Below are 16,680 nucleotides of genomic sequence, written 5' to 3' on the forward strand. Positions count from 1 at the left end.
CAAAAAAAAAAAAAAAAAAAAAAAAAAACGCAAAACCTCAATGGCACCAACAGCCACTGTCACTTTCGGCAGGTAGCTATACCAGAAGGAAAGCGACTTGGCTCCTGGATCCAGCACACAGCACCTAATGTGGGCATCCTTCCCCACAGAGAGGTGATCAGAACCTGGTGCATGAGCCAGACTTCCTTTCACAAGACATGTGACGTCTGAATACAGTGCCTTTAAAGATCGTGCATGATCTTAATGCTTTAAAAATGTTGTAAGGGCATCTATTGTTAAAAACAGGCAGATATTAATTTTTTACACAATGAGCAATTTGTTAGTCCACTTGAAATCTAAAATCAGACTCCATAAAGGTGTAAAAAGTAACTGAAGAATGCAATTCAAATTGCTCTCTTCCCCCTAGCAAAGGCATACCTATACTTTACTTTCACAAGAACACAATTTAGAAAATGGTTGAAGTTTTCCGTAAACATCGTTACCTTCACTGCTGCCTGGAGGGTTTCCACACCAGGTTTGACTCTCCTAAGCCACCTGCCCCAAGTCCCTTCTTTCGGGATCCACAACCCTTGGGTTCCTCCAGTGTAGCAACAGTGTCCTTGGGGCTCCATCCACGGCTTCACTGAGTGGAAACTTGGCAGAAGTGGAGACGAAATTCCCCATCTGCTGTGCCCCACAAGTTGCAGTGGCAAGGAATGGTTAATCCAGGCATGAGAGGCAATCCTGGTGAATGCACAGGCCGGCGGGGCAGGGATCTACACTTCTGTCTCCATGACAGTGCCGCGGGCTTCCACGGCTCTCTGTGGACCCGTGTGTGCTTCTCTGTGGGCTTTCCACTTTCTTCAACCCCAATTCCCCCCCAGCTCTGCAGAGGAACATGGGATGCCCCCGCTCAAATCTTCAACTGTTTGTGATCACCCAGTGGAGACGCTTGAGTCCTGTGCACAGCCCAGGGAGGCCTCCCCATGTGGTTCTGACTACATGCTCGTTCATCCTCCAGCAATATGACACCCCTCCGCATTCTGAGACGCTCACCGCTTTGCGGGTCCCTGAGCCTGTGCGGAACATACACACTCCGCCGGAGCAGGGGCTCTGTCCATCCCGACCTCTGCGATGGAGGCTGACACTCGGTGGGTAGGGTCCCCTTGTGGATGCAGGAACTCTAAAAGTTCTGACATTTTGTTCTGATGGTTGTTTCTGTTTTTTTATGGTTCATTTTTTGAGACAGGTCTCACTCTGTGGCCCAGGCTGGAGTGCAGTGCTGCAATCACCGCTCACTGTGGCCTCCAACTTCCGGACTCACGCAGTCCTGCCAACTCAGCCTCTTGAGTAGCTGGGACCACAGGCACGTGCCACAGCGCTCTGCTATTTTTTATAAAAAGTTTTTTGTAGAGACGAAGTCTTGCTATGTTCCCCAGGCTGGTCTCGAATTCCTGGCCTCCACTGATCCTTCTATCTCAGCCTCCCAAAGCACTGGGATTACAGGCATAAGCCATCATGCCCGGCCCTGATCGTTGTTTTTGAGTTGACATTTTTCTAAAATAAATTTCTTAAAAACGAAAGTATAATACCAAGAGAAATAAGCACTCAGCTTTGCAAACTCCTACAAGGCAGGTATACCCATAAGCCTGCCCCACAGATCCCAGGAAACAAGATCACCAAGACAGAAGCTCGTGTACCTTCACTGAGGCTCTGCCTTCCTCCCTCCAGAGTATTGTAATCTTAACTGTAATACCAAGTGTTGCTTTTAAAACACTGCTTTTGGATCTTATGTAACAATCCTACAGCTGTATTCCTTTGTGACTTTGATCAGTTCAATTCCAAAGTTGATCCTAGCATGGATATGCCTCTTAGAACCCTGTCTATTTCACCCATGGGTGCCAGCCACCCTGTCCCCATCCAAAAGCATCAGCTCAAACCAGTGCAAAGGCTATTTCACAGTTGGCATTAGGGAGCCCTCTCAGTAGCCTCTGTGCTCCCAGCTCTGGGTTGGATCACAGAGGTAGGAGTTCTGAGCTGATCATGGCAAGTTTCTCACCACCCTAGGCCTAGGTGTGGTCCCGCTGGCAGGAATGCTGGCGAGTAAGCCCTGGGGCAGGTCACGCTGGGTGCAGAAGTCCCAGGTGGGTAGGGTGGCAGGGTGAGCCATGGGCACGTGGGCCTGTGAACAAACCCTCCTGAGGATATGATCAGGTTGCAAATGGAACCATAACTTTTTGGGTAATGTGAGTCAGCCCTTAAGCCTATGTTAACCACTGAAAAGAGAATTAACCTTTGGGGCCTTGTAGGGCTCCAGCTGGTGTCGTAAAGTAGTAACAAAAAACTGCTCTTCAGTAGCTTGAGGGAAAATCTTTGAAAAATACCTCCCTGGGAGCAGCTTCCCCATCTCAAAAGATGTAGCATAGTGCTTTTACAACACCTCGCCTGCACGATTTTCTAAGTGGAGTTGCAATATCAAGGCCAGACCTCAGCCCAGAACCACTCTCCGCTGAGCTCAGAGCTGTGCAGTCTGAGCCTTTCAAAAACATCGACTGGATTCTGCCAGCAGAAACAGTGCTTGATCATCGTTCCCTGTTATCGGTGGCAAAGTTCTGACTATTCATGATCATAAGCTGAATATGAGAAGAGATCCAGTACACAAATGTTTTGCCCATGTGAAAATAAGAGCTCAGGTTGCTTTATTCAATTTTAAATTATTGCAGAGAAAGAAGGTAAATACTTTCATGAGAGAGCTTTTTGTCAAAAGTACTCAGGTCTTTCCTCAAGCTACCCTTACAAAGTACTGTATGTGACAAAATTAAGTTTATTACCAACTTCAGGACAGCAAATGAGTACAAGAAAGCAGGAGAGAAGTACACAGAGTTAGGGTAATCTACAGTTGGAGATGCAACACCCAACACTGTGGCTTTGCTGGGGAGGCCGGTGCCATTTTACTCCAAAGCAGGGAGGAATCTTACCATGGATTTATGAATTTGGTGGACTCCCAAAGCAGCAAAAATGGCAAATGTGGGTGGTGCCATGGGTAGTTACTAGATTGATCCCAGGAGTTAAAGATCAGCCTGGGCAACATGGCAAAATCCTGTCTCTACAAAAATACAAAATAGCTGGGTGTGGTGGTGCATGCCTATAGTCCCAGACACTCGGGAGGCTAAGGTGGGAGGATCATCTGAGGTCAATACTGCAGTAAGCAGGGATGGTGCCACTGCACTCCAGCCTAGGCAACAGAGTGAGGCCCTGTCTCAAAAAACACAAATAAAAACAAAAACAAACCGTGGTCAGTATACATGTGGTGTGCTTTTGATGCTGTTTGTTCACTCCTAATACACAGCAGGGATAATTTCTGCTGGCTGCACAACTGGCCTGAAGTCATACTGTCATTCTGATGGTATACCTATTTAGTTATCATCACCAACAATAATAGGAAGCCATGAACACTTTGGCTCCTATCTTTTTAGCAAAAAACAAAAAACAGAACACACACACACACACAAAAACAACTGATGAGAGGCAGGAGGGGCTATGGAAAACATTCTCACTTTCCTTCTTGGCAATGCCACATCTACAAGCTTTGCACAGAAGTTACTGCATGATGGTGAGACCTGGTCAGGGGGTGCCCTCCTCTTCTATTGGATGTAGCTCAACAGGGCAAGGGAAAACTCATGCTGATATAACAAGATCCCTTCGTCCAACAAAAACTTCTAGGTGAGCATGATAAAGAGATCAAAACAAAAAACATACACTAACCATGGGGATATTTCTCCCTCATGATGGGGATACGGATCCCCAACGGCCTTTTGGCTATGAAGATCAACTGCTATACTCAATACACGAGCTCAGAACATCATTTTATCTGTATTTTTACAATACCTAATGCTTAACAGGAATGTTTCCCAAGAACTGCCTGCCTGAACTGAGACCAAGCCTATGAGAGAGCTGACATGCTACAGAACAGGATCTGACCTACTCAGCACAGGCCTAGAGGGCAAAATGAGAGCCAAAGGAAGGAAGTTAAAGAAATGTAAAATTCATTCTTAGCAAACTATCACAAGAAGAGTAAACCAAACAGTGCATGTTCTCACTCATAGGTGGGAACTGAACAATGAGATCACTTGGACTCGGGAAGGGGAACATCACACACTGGGGCCTATCACGGGGAGGGGGGAGGGGGTAGGAATTGCATTGGGGAGTTATACCTGATATAAATGATGAATTGATGGGTGCTGACGAGTTGATGGGTGCAGCACACCAACATGGCACAAGTATACATATGTAACAAACCTGCACGTTATGCACATGTACCCTAGAACTTAAAGTATAATAATAAAAAAAAAGAAATGTAAAATTCTGACTCTATTTAAGGAAGAGCTTTCTAACAATCTGTTTTCTCCAAAAATGGGATTGGCCTCGTCGAGCCGTCGCTGAGCATCGTCGCTGAGCTCCAGCAGAGCTGGATGGCCATCTGTCGGGGACGGGCGCGGGCCCAGCACCGGCTCCAGGAGGGGCGGCTGGCTCAGTCTGAGAGCCTGGGAGTACAGGCATTGGCCGAACCGATCAGCTCCGAAAAAACTAAGCATGCTGGATGGAAGATGTGGTTCATAGTTTTAATTTGTGGCTTTGTCTTTTCTCCTTCTAAAACACTGAGGGAGAAAAATGACAAGGTTTTCAAGGGAATTTCCAGGTCACCCAGAGAACTCGCCTGGCCTTGTTCTACTTCCTACCAGTCTCTGAGCATTTCAGGCTTTACTGGAATCTTGTGCACACACACACACACACACACGCAGAAGACACGACAAGTCAACAGTGTAACAATGTTTAGCATCACTAAAAAGAAGGTACTTTGGTGAAAGGCAGACATTGGAAAAATAAAGCTCAGGGCAATCTTCAAGTTTTTCTCTATTCATGCTACCCTCTTTTTTTGGTAACCACAGTTAATTAAGAGTTATAAGCATAAAACTGTGTTTCTTTCAAGTGGCATGCTTATGTGGGGGGAAAAAAGATGAAAGGGAGGCAGCTCAGTGGAGGATCATATTACTAACGAAAAATGAAATTTCTCCATCAGGCTGAGAATCTATGATTGCCGGTGAGCTGGTATGATTCGTACCAAGTTCTATGTCTCACTTGTCTCTCCAAATCATGGTAATACCCTAATCCCTACACAAAAATACTACCTAATACACGAAGGCTTTCAATGATTTTGCAGAGGGAGTTTAGACTTTCAAGATGGCAGAAAAGGAAAGATGAACATTTTGCAACACCCACCACGTTTGGTGTATAATTTTACTTTCAGTTTTCCCATGTATTCCTCATTCTCCGTTCCCCAAAAGAAAACAAATCCTCGCTAGGAAATTTTTTAAAACCCCAAGTAAATGTGACACAGGTGATAATATTAACTCATTTCAATAGCGAGCCCTTAAGTGATAACTTGCAGTCCTGGATACAGAAAACATTCTACTCATAAGAAGGTAACAACAATGTTTTAAATGTCAGCTGAGTCATTCTTCAAAAAAGTCCTCGCAATTGTATTGTTTTCTCAGGTAATCTGAGGCAGTAACTACTGTCAGTCAGTCCCGTGTGCATGCACATGCAAAGGCAAGACTGGATACTGTTAACTTTGTGTAACTCCAGGAGGGCCCTGCCCATATCCTGACACCTGGGAAAACAAGAGGCACATGGGGACAGAGTCGGACAAGGGACAACAGTATGGCTGAACTGGGCCCCCACCCTGGAGCAGCCTCTGATGTCACACAGCTGACCTCTTGGCTAACAGCACCTGGGACTGTGGTGTGATGTAGCATCCATTTCAGAGTGGAAAAAAGGGCTTTGGCTGTCCCCTGTTCTAGGCATGTAGGCCAAATGGACAGGATTTTCTTAAAGAACTTCATGTCACGACACTGGCAGATCTGGGTAGACTTAGAGGTGAGAGTTCCAAGTCAGGGTCCTCTAAAGTTTTGATACAAGGAGATACCGGTGCAGGGGTCCCAAGCACACAGAACTGTCTCCATACACAAGACCCCAAACTCCAGAATCTTCAGGAAATGACAAACATCCTCTTTCTCCATTTTCACCTCTTAATTCTCAGATTTTTAAAAAAGACATCTACGAAGATGTTAACGTTTAAAACAGACTCTTTTTTTTGAAAAAGCAAACTAACTAGAAAGATGAACGGTGTCCCTTGAAACATACAAGGTCTCCTCTCTCCAAAGGGCGGAACACTCACCTAGCGTGTCCTTCAGGTTCTTCACGAGGGAGCCCTTCTTCAGGCTGTTCTTCCGCTCCACGTAGTTGGACGGCACATAGCCCGTCCTGTTGGCCGCGTTCCTCACCCGCCACCACGTCTTGGAGTCGTCCAGCAACCACAGCCGCTCGTTCTTCTTGATGTCCAGCTCCTGGTCCTGCTGGGCGGTGTAGTCCCACTTGGCTATCACAATAACTTCTTCTGTCATTTTCATGGAGTCCTTCTGCCAGCAAAACATTTGGAGATGCTCATTAGAGAACTACCCGGACACTTCATCCTTTGCACCAACTTGAAAAATTAGGCACTGACAGCTTTTATTACAACTCTGCAACCAATTTTCTCCTGGGTCTTGAAATGCTCAACTTTAAAATGACCTTCTTTCAACAAGCTTTAGTATTTGGTTTAGAAACAGCAACCTTATAAAACAAATCCTATGTCACTGCTCGCTGCACATGGGGAAATCTGACCCTCTAACAAAAACCAACTTGAAAAAAATTCTAAATAACATTATGATTAAATGAGTCCATTTCATTAAGTAACACTGCCTCCTGATAACTGTTAGGTTTACACTCATTTTCTCAGGATATGCTGTGTCTTATAAACATATTTAATAAATGTAACATAACCAAATCACTCCTATAAATTAAAATAAACATTTTACTAATACAAGGTGGTATCCTGGATTGGATCATGAAACCATAAAAGAAAATTAGTGGAAATACTAGTGAAATAAAAATAAAGTCTAATAATAATAATAATAATAATAATAATAAATAATTGTCAATCTCTTAGTTTGGACAACACACCAGTAAGATGTTACTGTATTTACCTAAGATGTTAACACAATGAGAAACCAGGCAAATGGTATATGGGAATGTTCTGTACTATGTTGGAAACTTTTTTATAAATATAAAATTCTTCCCCAAAACTTTCATTCACACAAAAACCTGCACAGGGACGTCTGTAGCAGCTTTATTCATAATTGCTCAAACTTGGAAGCAAGCAAAATGTCCTTCAGTAGGTGAATGGATAAACTGTGGTACATTCAGACAATGAAATATTATTCGGTACCAAAAAGAAATGAGCTATCAAGCCATGAAAAGACATGGAGGAACCTTAAAGGCATATTGCTAGGTGAAAGAAGCCAATCTGAAAAGGCTGCACATGGTGTGATTCTGACAGTTTATCCTTAACCAAAGTTCAGCCAGACTCCTTTGAATCTTCTTCCCATCAGGCCTTGACTTTTGTACTTCCGCGTCCACCTTTGCATTGCCTAATTTTTGCAAGACTCTCCTGCTACGTTGCTCTAGCTGGAATCCTCCACCCTCAACATCTGATCAGGTTCCTCATCCTCTACCATCCCCCAAGTGACAGCTGATCACCCTGTCCTGCCTTCAGAGGAATCCCGTTCGGTCAGTTCGGCCAGAATCCCCACCCTCTGCCCCTGATGTTTCCTCTTAGTAATTTTCCATCAACCAACTCCCTTATTTTGCTCCTTGCCTATAAATGCCCACTCTTTCTTGTATTAATAATAGGAGTCAAACCCAATCTCTTTCTTGACGCAAAGACTAGTACTACTGTACTAGTCCCTCTGAATAAAGTCTGCCTTACTGTTCTCAACAAATGTCATGAATAACTTTTTTCTTTAAAACGGTATGACATTCTGGAAAAGAGAAATCTATGAAGAGAGTAAGAAAATGAGCGCTTGCCTGGGGCAAGAGGGAAGGGAGGGATGCAAGGGTGAAGCACAGGATTTTTGGGGCGGTGAAACTACTCTGTTCAATACTATAATGGCGGACACCTGTCATTATGCATTTGTTAAAATCTATAAAATGTGGAATATCAAAAGTGAACATAACATATGAAAAGTTTATCAAAACAATAAAGGTGTATATTATATATCTAGAGAAGTCAATTTTGTAAGTAATAAATAGCAAGTGTATGGCTGAATAAATAAAATGGATCAACTATTTTAGCAACTCTGTACTTCTTAGGTAGAAGATGCACCAGTAGTCTTTAAGCAGAAAAATTCAATATTCAGTCCTTAAACTAACTAGACATTTCTCCAAATTAGGGAGAAATGAATGGTGAAAAGACTCTGGGCTAAAATCCCCTTCCTCCCTGATAGAAGTTCTCATTATTTTATAGGGACGACTTTAGGATTACAGAGGTCCTATGCACATTGACTCCAGGGAAGCATAAATACCATTTTTAAATAAGTGTTTTCTACTAGATGCTAACAATGTTTTATAAATAGTACATGTTTCTTTCATAAATTAACTTCCAAATTTAAAGATAACAAACCTTTTGGGAAGGAGGAAAGCCTCTGCATAATGTATACAATATTCAAGAGGATAAAGTTTACATAAAGCTCCTATCAGAACTGGAGACAATTTTGTTATCCACTTACAGAAAATCTCAAGTGCATACCATGTGGAACTCACTAACCTCAGCTTTAAGTCAGATTAGACCTCTGAAAGTCATAAAGGCAGATTTTCTAAGTAACAACAAGAAGAGCAATAGCAGTAACAGGAATGGAATATTCTGAGAATACTCCATCTGAATTTTCTTTTCTTTCTTTCTCTCTCTCTCTCTCTCTCTCTTTCTTTCTTTCTTTGACGGAGTTTCGCTCTGTTGCCCAGGCTGGAGTGCAGTGGTGCGATCTCTGCTCACTGCAAGCTCCGCCTCCCGGGTTCATGCCATTCTCCTGCCTCATCTTCCCGTGTACCTGGGACTACAGGCGCCCGCTACCGCACCCAGCTAATTTTTTGTATTTTTAGTAGAGACGGGGTTTCACCGTGTTAGCCAGGATGGTCTCGATCTCCTGACCTCGTGATCTGCCCATCTCGGCCTCCCAAAGTGCCGGGATTACAGGCGTGAGCCACCGCGCCAGGCCCCACATTTCTTTCTTAATTACACAATTTCCACAAGGTTTTAACAAGAGCAGCCCATCGCTTAAGACCAGTCAAGATCTCGCCAATCAAAGCTGTTTATTAATATTTCCTACTGCATGAAGGGCAGTTAAGTAAGGAGCTGGCTGGGCAGGATCTATTTTCATGCACACCGAACATCACACAGAAGCTTTAAAAATTCCACTGCCTGAGCCATACTGCAAGCCAATTATATCAGTATCTTTATGAAAGAGGCCTGAGCATCCAAGGAGTTTTACATCTTGCCACGTAATTTTTCTGAGCCTTAGATGGGAAAGACCAAGTGAGAGAACCAAGCCACAAACAATGCCCCACAGAGCTTCCCCTGGGCCGCAACTCTGAGCTCTGTGAAATGCAATGGGAAGTAAAAGTTGAGCAGTGATACGCACCTGCCACATGCCAAGGCGTTTAATCTTGGGAAAACCCACCTTTCAGGGAGGTGTCAACCTTCAGGAGACTGTGTCACAGAGACTGAGTGCCTAGTTTAATGGCAGTCAGGATTTGAGCCCAAGCCTGTGGACCGCCCCCTCCCCGACCCGCCCAACCGTCCGATGTGTTGGCTGCATTTTGATAGGCTTATTCCAACTCAGAATTCTAAGATTCTAGGACACGTGAAAATTAGAAGTTCCCATACAACTAGGAAATGACTGCCTATTGGTTGGCCATGGCAATGAGTTTAACCCTATTTTAATGGGTCAATAACCACCCCCATCAATTAAAAAAAAACCAAACTAAATCAAAACAAAACCGAACCTGCTTCTGAAGACCAGGCAATCCACGTCCGGCTCACTTACTGCACCGACGCTCACCAATCAACAACCACTTCATATCAGAGGGCCAGCCAATAAACGACCAGTTCACGCCAGTGAAATCTGTCAATCAACTAAGCCACACCAGACGGCCAGCCAATCAACAACTGCCTCACTGCAGTGCGACTCCTTTAGAGGCACAGCCAATCAATGACAGCCCCATTGGAGTAAACAAGACTCAGTAGCTAAAGGTTAACCAATCCCTGAACACTTCCGCTTCTGAAACTCCAGGAGCACGGGAAGCCACACTTCCCAAGACCCTTAGAAAGCTCAGCTCCGGCCGGGTGCGGTGGCTCACGCCTGTAATCCCAGCACTTTGGGAGCCCGAGTTAGGTGGATCACGAGGTTAGGAGATGGAGACCATCCTGGCTAACATGGTGAAACCTGTCTCTAATACAAAAAAATTAGCCCCCGGTGGTGGCACGCTCCTGTAGTCCCAGCTACTCCGGAGGCTGAGGCAGGAGAATCACTGGAACCCGGGGGGTGGAGCTTGCAGTGAGCCGAGATCGCGCCACTGCACTCCAGCCTGGGCAACAGAGCGAGACTCCGTCTCAAAAAAAGGAAAAAAGAAAAAAAAAAAAAAAAAGACAGGTCAGCTCTGTAGCGGTCACCGACCTAGCAGCCTGGTTTCCTCAATGAAGGAGGCACCCCTTCAGTTTCTTGTTCTGAAGCCGAGTTGTGGCCATGCACTGATACAGCAATGGCTCCCTCATTTACATAGCCGGGCTGGGTTGCTGCCCTCAGAGACCCCAAAACAAGTGGGAAGGAAGAGTGCCCCATCACCCTGCTTCCTCACAGGCTTCGGTCTTTTCTCTCTTTGCCAACACGGGTTGGAAAGGCTGGCTGGAAGCCCATCTAGAGGGTCTTGTTGGTCAAGAGTTGAGGTTGCATACCTTGGACGCTGTTTCTTAAAACCCAACAGGACCATGTGGTATTTTCAGTTAAAAGTAATTTGCTATGGTGCAGGAAGGATTCGAATAGAAAGAGACCGCAGATGAACCATTATTCTACAATAAAATTAGACATACAAACTGACAAATTTCCAATATGAAAAAGCCTCAACAGAAGAAAGTCTGAAAAAAAAAATGCATTCCAACTAATTGACTACTGAAATTTTAAGTCAGAGATGGTATTCTGATTTAGTCTAGGCAAGACCATCACAGAAGTCTGATCCAAAGAACAATGCATGTTTTTCTCTCTAGCTTAGCAGTTCAAGGAAATCTAATTTTTGGCTTCATTACTACAGCTAGTTAAGTTTATTACTCAGGTCTACCCCAAAGAGAGAAGGGCTAAAAATTTGATATTATATAGCCAGAGCACATCTTGTATGTCATGTGACCACTCTAAAACCCAGCTTAGCAAGACCCCCAAGTGATGCTGGAAAAACAGCCCTCAGAACCTCATGAGCTAAGTTGCTTTTTCAAGTCTTAGGTGGGAATGGATTTAAAAACAAATAGGGTTAGGTATGAAAACTATCTCAGCTCAACAGTTTTCACTAACCCCTAAAATACGAGCAATCCTACTCTAGGACCCTATTTTCTTTCTAAAGACAATCCTATTAACTCTATCTTGCTCGGTTACACACTACCGATAGTAGCCAGTGTCCCCACAACATTAAAAAATGGTCACAGATAGTTCCAAAGAGGTCACGTGGATCAAGCTGAACCAAATATTACAGAAGAAAGGAGGTAAGGGTCTGAGATTCAAGCTTAGCTGAACCATTTCTATGTCCCCCTTGGATTTCCGTTCTTCTGTAAAATGGGACACCACCACTTCCCTCAAAAGATACTTCTGATGCTCAGGAGAAACATGAGTACAAAGTGCTTTAGAGGGCAAGGTTTCGTATTATATAGGTGTGGGCCTTGCTACCACCTTAGCCCAGCTGCTTCTTCAGTAGCCCGGGGTAGTACTTCACTGAGGAGCTTGTAAACAAAGCCCTGAGGCCCAATGTGCCAGCATTAAGAGAGACTTAAGAATGGCAACTACAGTCATAATGAATACCCTCTGAACACTTTACTTCATACATGTGAGGTGGGGCCATGTTCTACCCATCTCTGCTTCATTTAACTAGGATTCACTGAGTTTTCTAGGTACCAGGGTTCCTTGCAGAGCAAGACAGGCCCAGCGTCTGCTCTCCTGTGATTCAAGCCCGGGCACAAGCAGTACCTCTTCAGAAATACCCATCAAAATGTCACTGTCCTAGCCCTCTTGTCTGACTTCCTGAAGAGCATTTAGCACCAGAGACGACCTGATCACGTACTTATTATCTAGGAGGCCCCACTGTGTGTTAGCAGTGGCTGTTTAGGCTTCAGCCACCTGGTTTAATGGGAAGCTGAAGGAGAAGGCAGACTGATGATTCAAAGTTAATATCCACCTGCCTCATTCACCTTTCCACTGACTAACCAATTTATCCCACCACAGAGAAGACCAGAGTCTTCCCTCTCTCCTTCTTTCCTTCTTTCTGATGGCATCTCGCTCTGCCACCCAGGCTGGAGTGCAGTGGCACAATTGCAGCTCACTGTAGCCTCCAACTCCTGGGCTCAAGCGATCCATCTGTCTCAGCCTCCTGAGTAGCTGGGACTACAGGTGTGTACCACCGTGCCGTGCTACTTTTTTACTTTTTGTAGATATGGGGTTATCTACAAAAAATATCTATGTTGCCTAGGCTGGTCTGAAGCTTCTGGCCTCAAGGTATCCTCCTGCCTTGGCCTCCCAAAGCGCTGGATTACAGGTGTGAGCCATCACACCCAGCCTTGATTTCTTAAACTTAATTCAAAATATATGCACAGAGAGACAAAAACAAGTCTAACATGTTACTTCCAGGATATTAACTTGAAATTTCAAAAACACATATGTGCACATGTGTACAGACATACTAAAATATATTTATGTGCAAATAATTGGTTTAGAGTTCACTTAGTAGAAAAAAATTGAGTCTATATGAAAAATACTGTCAGCCCTACCTTGATTTTCAACACACAGTCTGAATTATTCAAATAATACAATCTACTTCACTGTGGCTCCTTAAGACTTTTTTCTTTGTAATATCTCATGCTTTCAGGGGGAAAATGCAACTGATCAATTTATGGAAACTCATTCAAATGCAGGCTTTTAGCAGATATAATTTGGGAAGGGGCTTGTTTCAATATTTTACTGGGGAGGGGTAGAGGAGGCAGCTCTAGTTGAAAGAAGTTTACTGAATCTAAAGCACAAGTCCACGAACTTGCTTCCTCTCGCCCGGTATCTCCTGCAGCGCGTTGGAGGCAGGCCGTGTACACTGCTATTCTCAGGAGCAAAGGAGCATCTTCTCTGTGGCTGCTCCCACTGAGCATGGCTGACTCTTACAGGGCAGCACCTTCCGGTCAGTAAGACCTTTGCTCAGTATGTTATTTTGGAGAGAATCCTTTTATGATTTGTCTTCTATTTTTATTGGGTAATGGTCAAAATCTGCTGCCTATAAACTCTCTTCTGATCGTTGAAATTGCAGAAGTTTTCTCTGTGGACACTGATAGGATCACTTTTGTGAATGATCCTCTTCAGCTGCAGAAAGCCAGGGTTTGAAAGGCCAGCTTCCTATCAACCATCTGGGCGACTTTGGGGGAATGTGCTTGACCACTCTGCCCCCCATTTCTGTGTCTGCAAATGGGTCAGAGCTTCGGTGAAGATTAAATGAGCCAGGCTATAGGAAATACCTAATACTCAGTCTGTGCTGGACAAGTGTTAGCCATTATTGCTCTACTCATGTCCATGTAATGCCCAGTCATCACTAGGCTCAATGGCTTGAATGTAAGTTCATGGGGACTCAAAAACATATGTGCAACAGATTATGTCATTGAAAGAGAGAGAACTTAAACAGAAAGATGTGCCAACACTCAAAGGTAGTAAAATTGGGATGGCATAGTTCTGTGAGGTTTTACGAAGAGACCCCAATGAGCCTTGGGTCCCAGCTCCCTTTTTTTTTAATGCTCCCAGTGTGGCTAATGCTAATGCTATCTGCTTGTATCTAGCTAGCCTAGAAAAGCTTCGATTTGTCCACAGCATCTAACAGAATACATTTTACAGACAAAGAGGTGTAGTCAAGTTATTATAAAATGTAAATTTAAACTATTGTTCATTTTAGAGAATCAGTCGATGAAAAAAATATGCTTAAGTACTTGGGATGGGTGATTATCCAGCAAATTCGCCTCCCTCTTTGCTACCTGCTCCTTTCCTGATGTACCCTGAGTGTAACCCCCAGGCCCCTCTTCCACCCTCGGAGCCCCCTGTGAGCTCATCCACTTCCCATTGGCTGCCTGGCTCTTGTTCCAGGTCTCTACTTCTAGGGAGGCCAGTTCCACTGCACACCTGCATTTCCACCTGCCTGCCAGACACAGGCCAGGACCCTAGAGCGGCATTCGCCACTGTGTAAACAATAATTATAGTAAATATTATTCAGCAAAAGTTCAGGCACACAATATCCCACATCATTTCTTTTCTACAAAATTGTGATAAAATATATTTAACAAAGTTTACTATTTTAACCATATTCTTTAAAATTGTTTTTTCACCCAACCCCTGCAGATTAACCATTTTTAAGTGTACAGTTCGGTGGCCTCAAGTACATTCACCCTGTTGTGCAAACATCAACATGATCTATCTGCAGAACTATTTTCATCTTGAAAAACTGGAATAGGTACCCACTGAACACTAACTCTCAACTTCTCCCTTCCCCCAATCCCTGGCAACCACGATTCTACTTTCTGTCCCTGTGAATTTGACAACTCCAGGTACCTCATTTAAGTGGAATCACTCGTCCATCTATTTGTGACTGGCTAATTACACTTAGCATGATGTCTTCCAGGTTCATCATGTGGCAGCATGTGTCAGAATTCCCTTAAGGCTGAATAACATTCCAATGTATGTATATACCACATTTTGTTGGTCCGTTCATCCATCAGTGGACATTTGTGTTGCTTCCACCTTTGGGCTGTTGTCAATAATGCTATGAACATGAGTGTGCAAATATCTCTTCAGGTCTCTGCTTTCCAGTCCATTGGGTATATACCTAGAAGTGAAATTGCTGGGTCATATGGTAATTCTAGTTTTAATTCTTGAGGGATTGCCCTAATGTCTTCCACACAGGCTGCATCTACAATTCCATCAACAGTACACAAGGGTGCCAATTTCTCTACATCCTTGTCAACGCCTGTTATTGTCTGCTTTTTGACAGCAGTCATCCTACTGGGTGTAACGTATACATCAATTTCTTAACTGAACAGTATTTGTACTGCATCCTCAATAGAATTTATTAGCATATAGCAATTCTCAATAAAAAGAAAAATTTTATACTGATCATAACGATCATCTACAGTTTTCTGCTACACCTTTTTTTTTTTTTTCCAGTGAGTATCTACCATTTTTTTTTTTTTTTTTTTTTTTTTTTTGAGACGGAGTCTCGCTCTGTCACCCGGGCTGGAGTACAGTGGCCGGATCTCAGCTCACTGCAAGCTCCACCTCCCGGGTTTACGCCATTCTCCTGCCTCAGCCTCCCGAGTAGGTGGGACTACAGGCGCCCGCCACCTCGCCCGGCTAGTTTTTTGTATTTTTTAGTAGAGGGGGTTTCACCATGTTAGCCAGGATGGTCTCGATCTCCTGACCTCGTGATCCGCCCGTCTCGGCCTCCCAAAGTGCTGGGATTACAGGCTTGAGCCACAGCGCCCAGCCGTGAGTATCTACCATTAATTTATCTTTACTGCCAGGATCAGGTTACCCCTCGAAATTAAACTATAGAAGAAAAATGCCTTAAAATGTGAGTTTATCAACCAGTTTTCAGGAGTTGATCATTGAGCAACTCATTTAGTCTCTGAAATGCCAAGACACACTAGCATTCTGCAGACCAGACTGTAAGTCAACACAGCTCATTAGTGTCTGGGAAATTTTACAAAAAGGAAAAAAAAAAAAAAAAAAAGAGAATTGGTGGCACTGTCACTTCAACTAGAATCTGGGAAATGCTATTTTACACATAATTTACCACTCCAGCCACAGAAGTACACATTTTTATAACCTTCCTTGGCTTTCTCGTTGCTGTCTTAGACACTAATCACACTGGAAGGAAGGCTGTGACTGTCAAGTGATTCCCTGGTGCCAGCATTTTGGAAAATCAGCATAAATTTCATAAGCCAATTTTCTTACATGATGTTAACTGTAAACAAATGAAATTCCATATAACTGCACTGGAATCAACACTGCCTTCTGCCAACCCAGAAGACAGCATGGTGATGGGGTGAAGAAGAAAAACCAGCAATGGGAAAATACCTGTGTATGAAAATGGGCATGGATGTCTTTGGTGAAACCTGGCTTCTTACAAAACACAAAAGTGAGGTCTTTTCAGGTAGTGCACACTCCCTGCTCCCAAAGTAGGCAGGTAACAGTCACCATTTTTAGGGATTTATTAGGTCTATTTTTTTTTTTTTCACAGCTATAAAGGTACTTGTAATTTTTATAATTTAAACATCTATTTCAAAAACATATTGGCTCGGCACAGTGGCTCACACCCGTAATCCTAGCACTTTGGGAGGCCGAGGTGGGTGGATCACCTGAAGTCAGGAGTTCGAGACCAGTCTGGCCAACATGGTGAAACCTCATCTCTACTAAAAATACAAAAAATCAGCTGGGCATGGTGGTACATGCTTGTAATCCCAGCTACTCAGGAGGCTGAGGCAGGAGA

General features: G+C 43.8%; 1 protein-coding gene across 4 annotated transcripts in view; it reads right to left on the reverse strand.

The window, feature by feature from the left end:
- Positions 1-16,680, reverse strand: part of NCK2 (NCK adaptor protein 2) — a 156,033-nt gene that overhangs the window by 36,630 nt on the left and 102,723 nt on the right. For 3 of the 4 annotated variants that reach the window (XM_023211309.2, XM_023211307.2, XM_023211305.2), the window contains one exon: positions 6,218-6,458. In XM_023211309.2, the coding sequence (XP_023067077.1) occupies positions 6,218-6,449 (232 nt within the window). In that variant the 5' untranslated portion in view covers positions 6,450-6,458. The remainder of the gene's footprint in view (positions 1-6,217; positions 6,459-16,680) is intronic. The other variant, XM_023211306.2, reaches the window with a different exon arrangement.

The sequence above is a fragment of the Piliocolobus tephrosceles genome, chromosome 15 (assembly GCF_002776525.5).
Source record: "Piliocolobus tephrosceles isolate RC106 chromosome 15, ASM277652v3, whole genome shotgun sequence".
NCBI classification, from domain to species: domain Eukaryota; kingdom Metazoa; phylum Chordata; class Mammalia; order Primates; family Cercopithecidae; genus Piliocolobus; species Piliocolobus tephrosceles.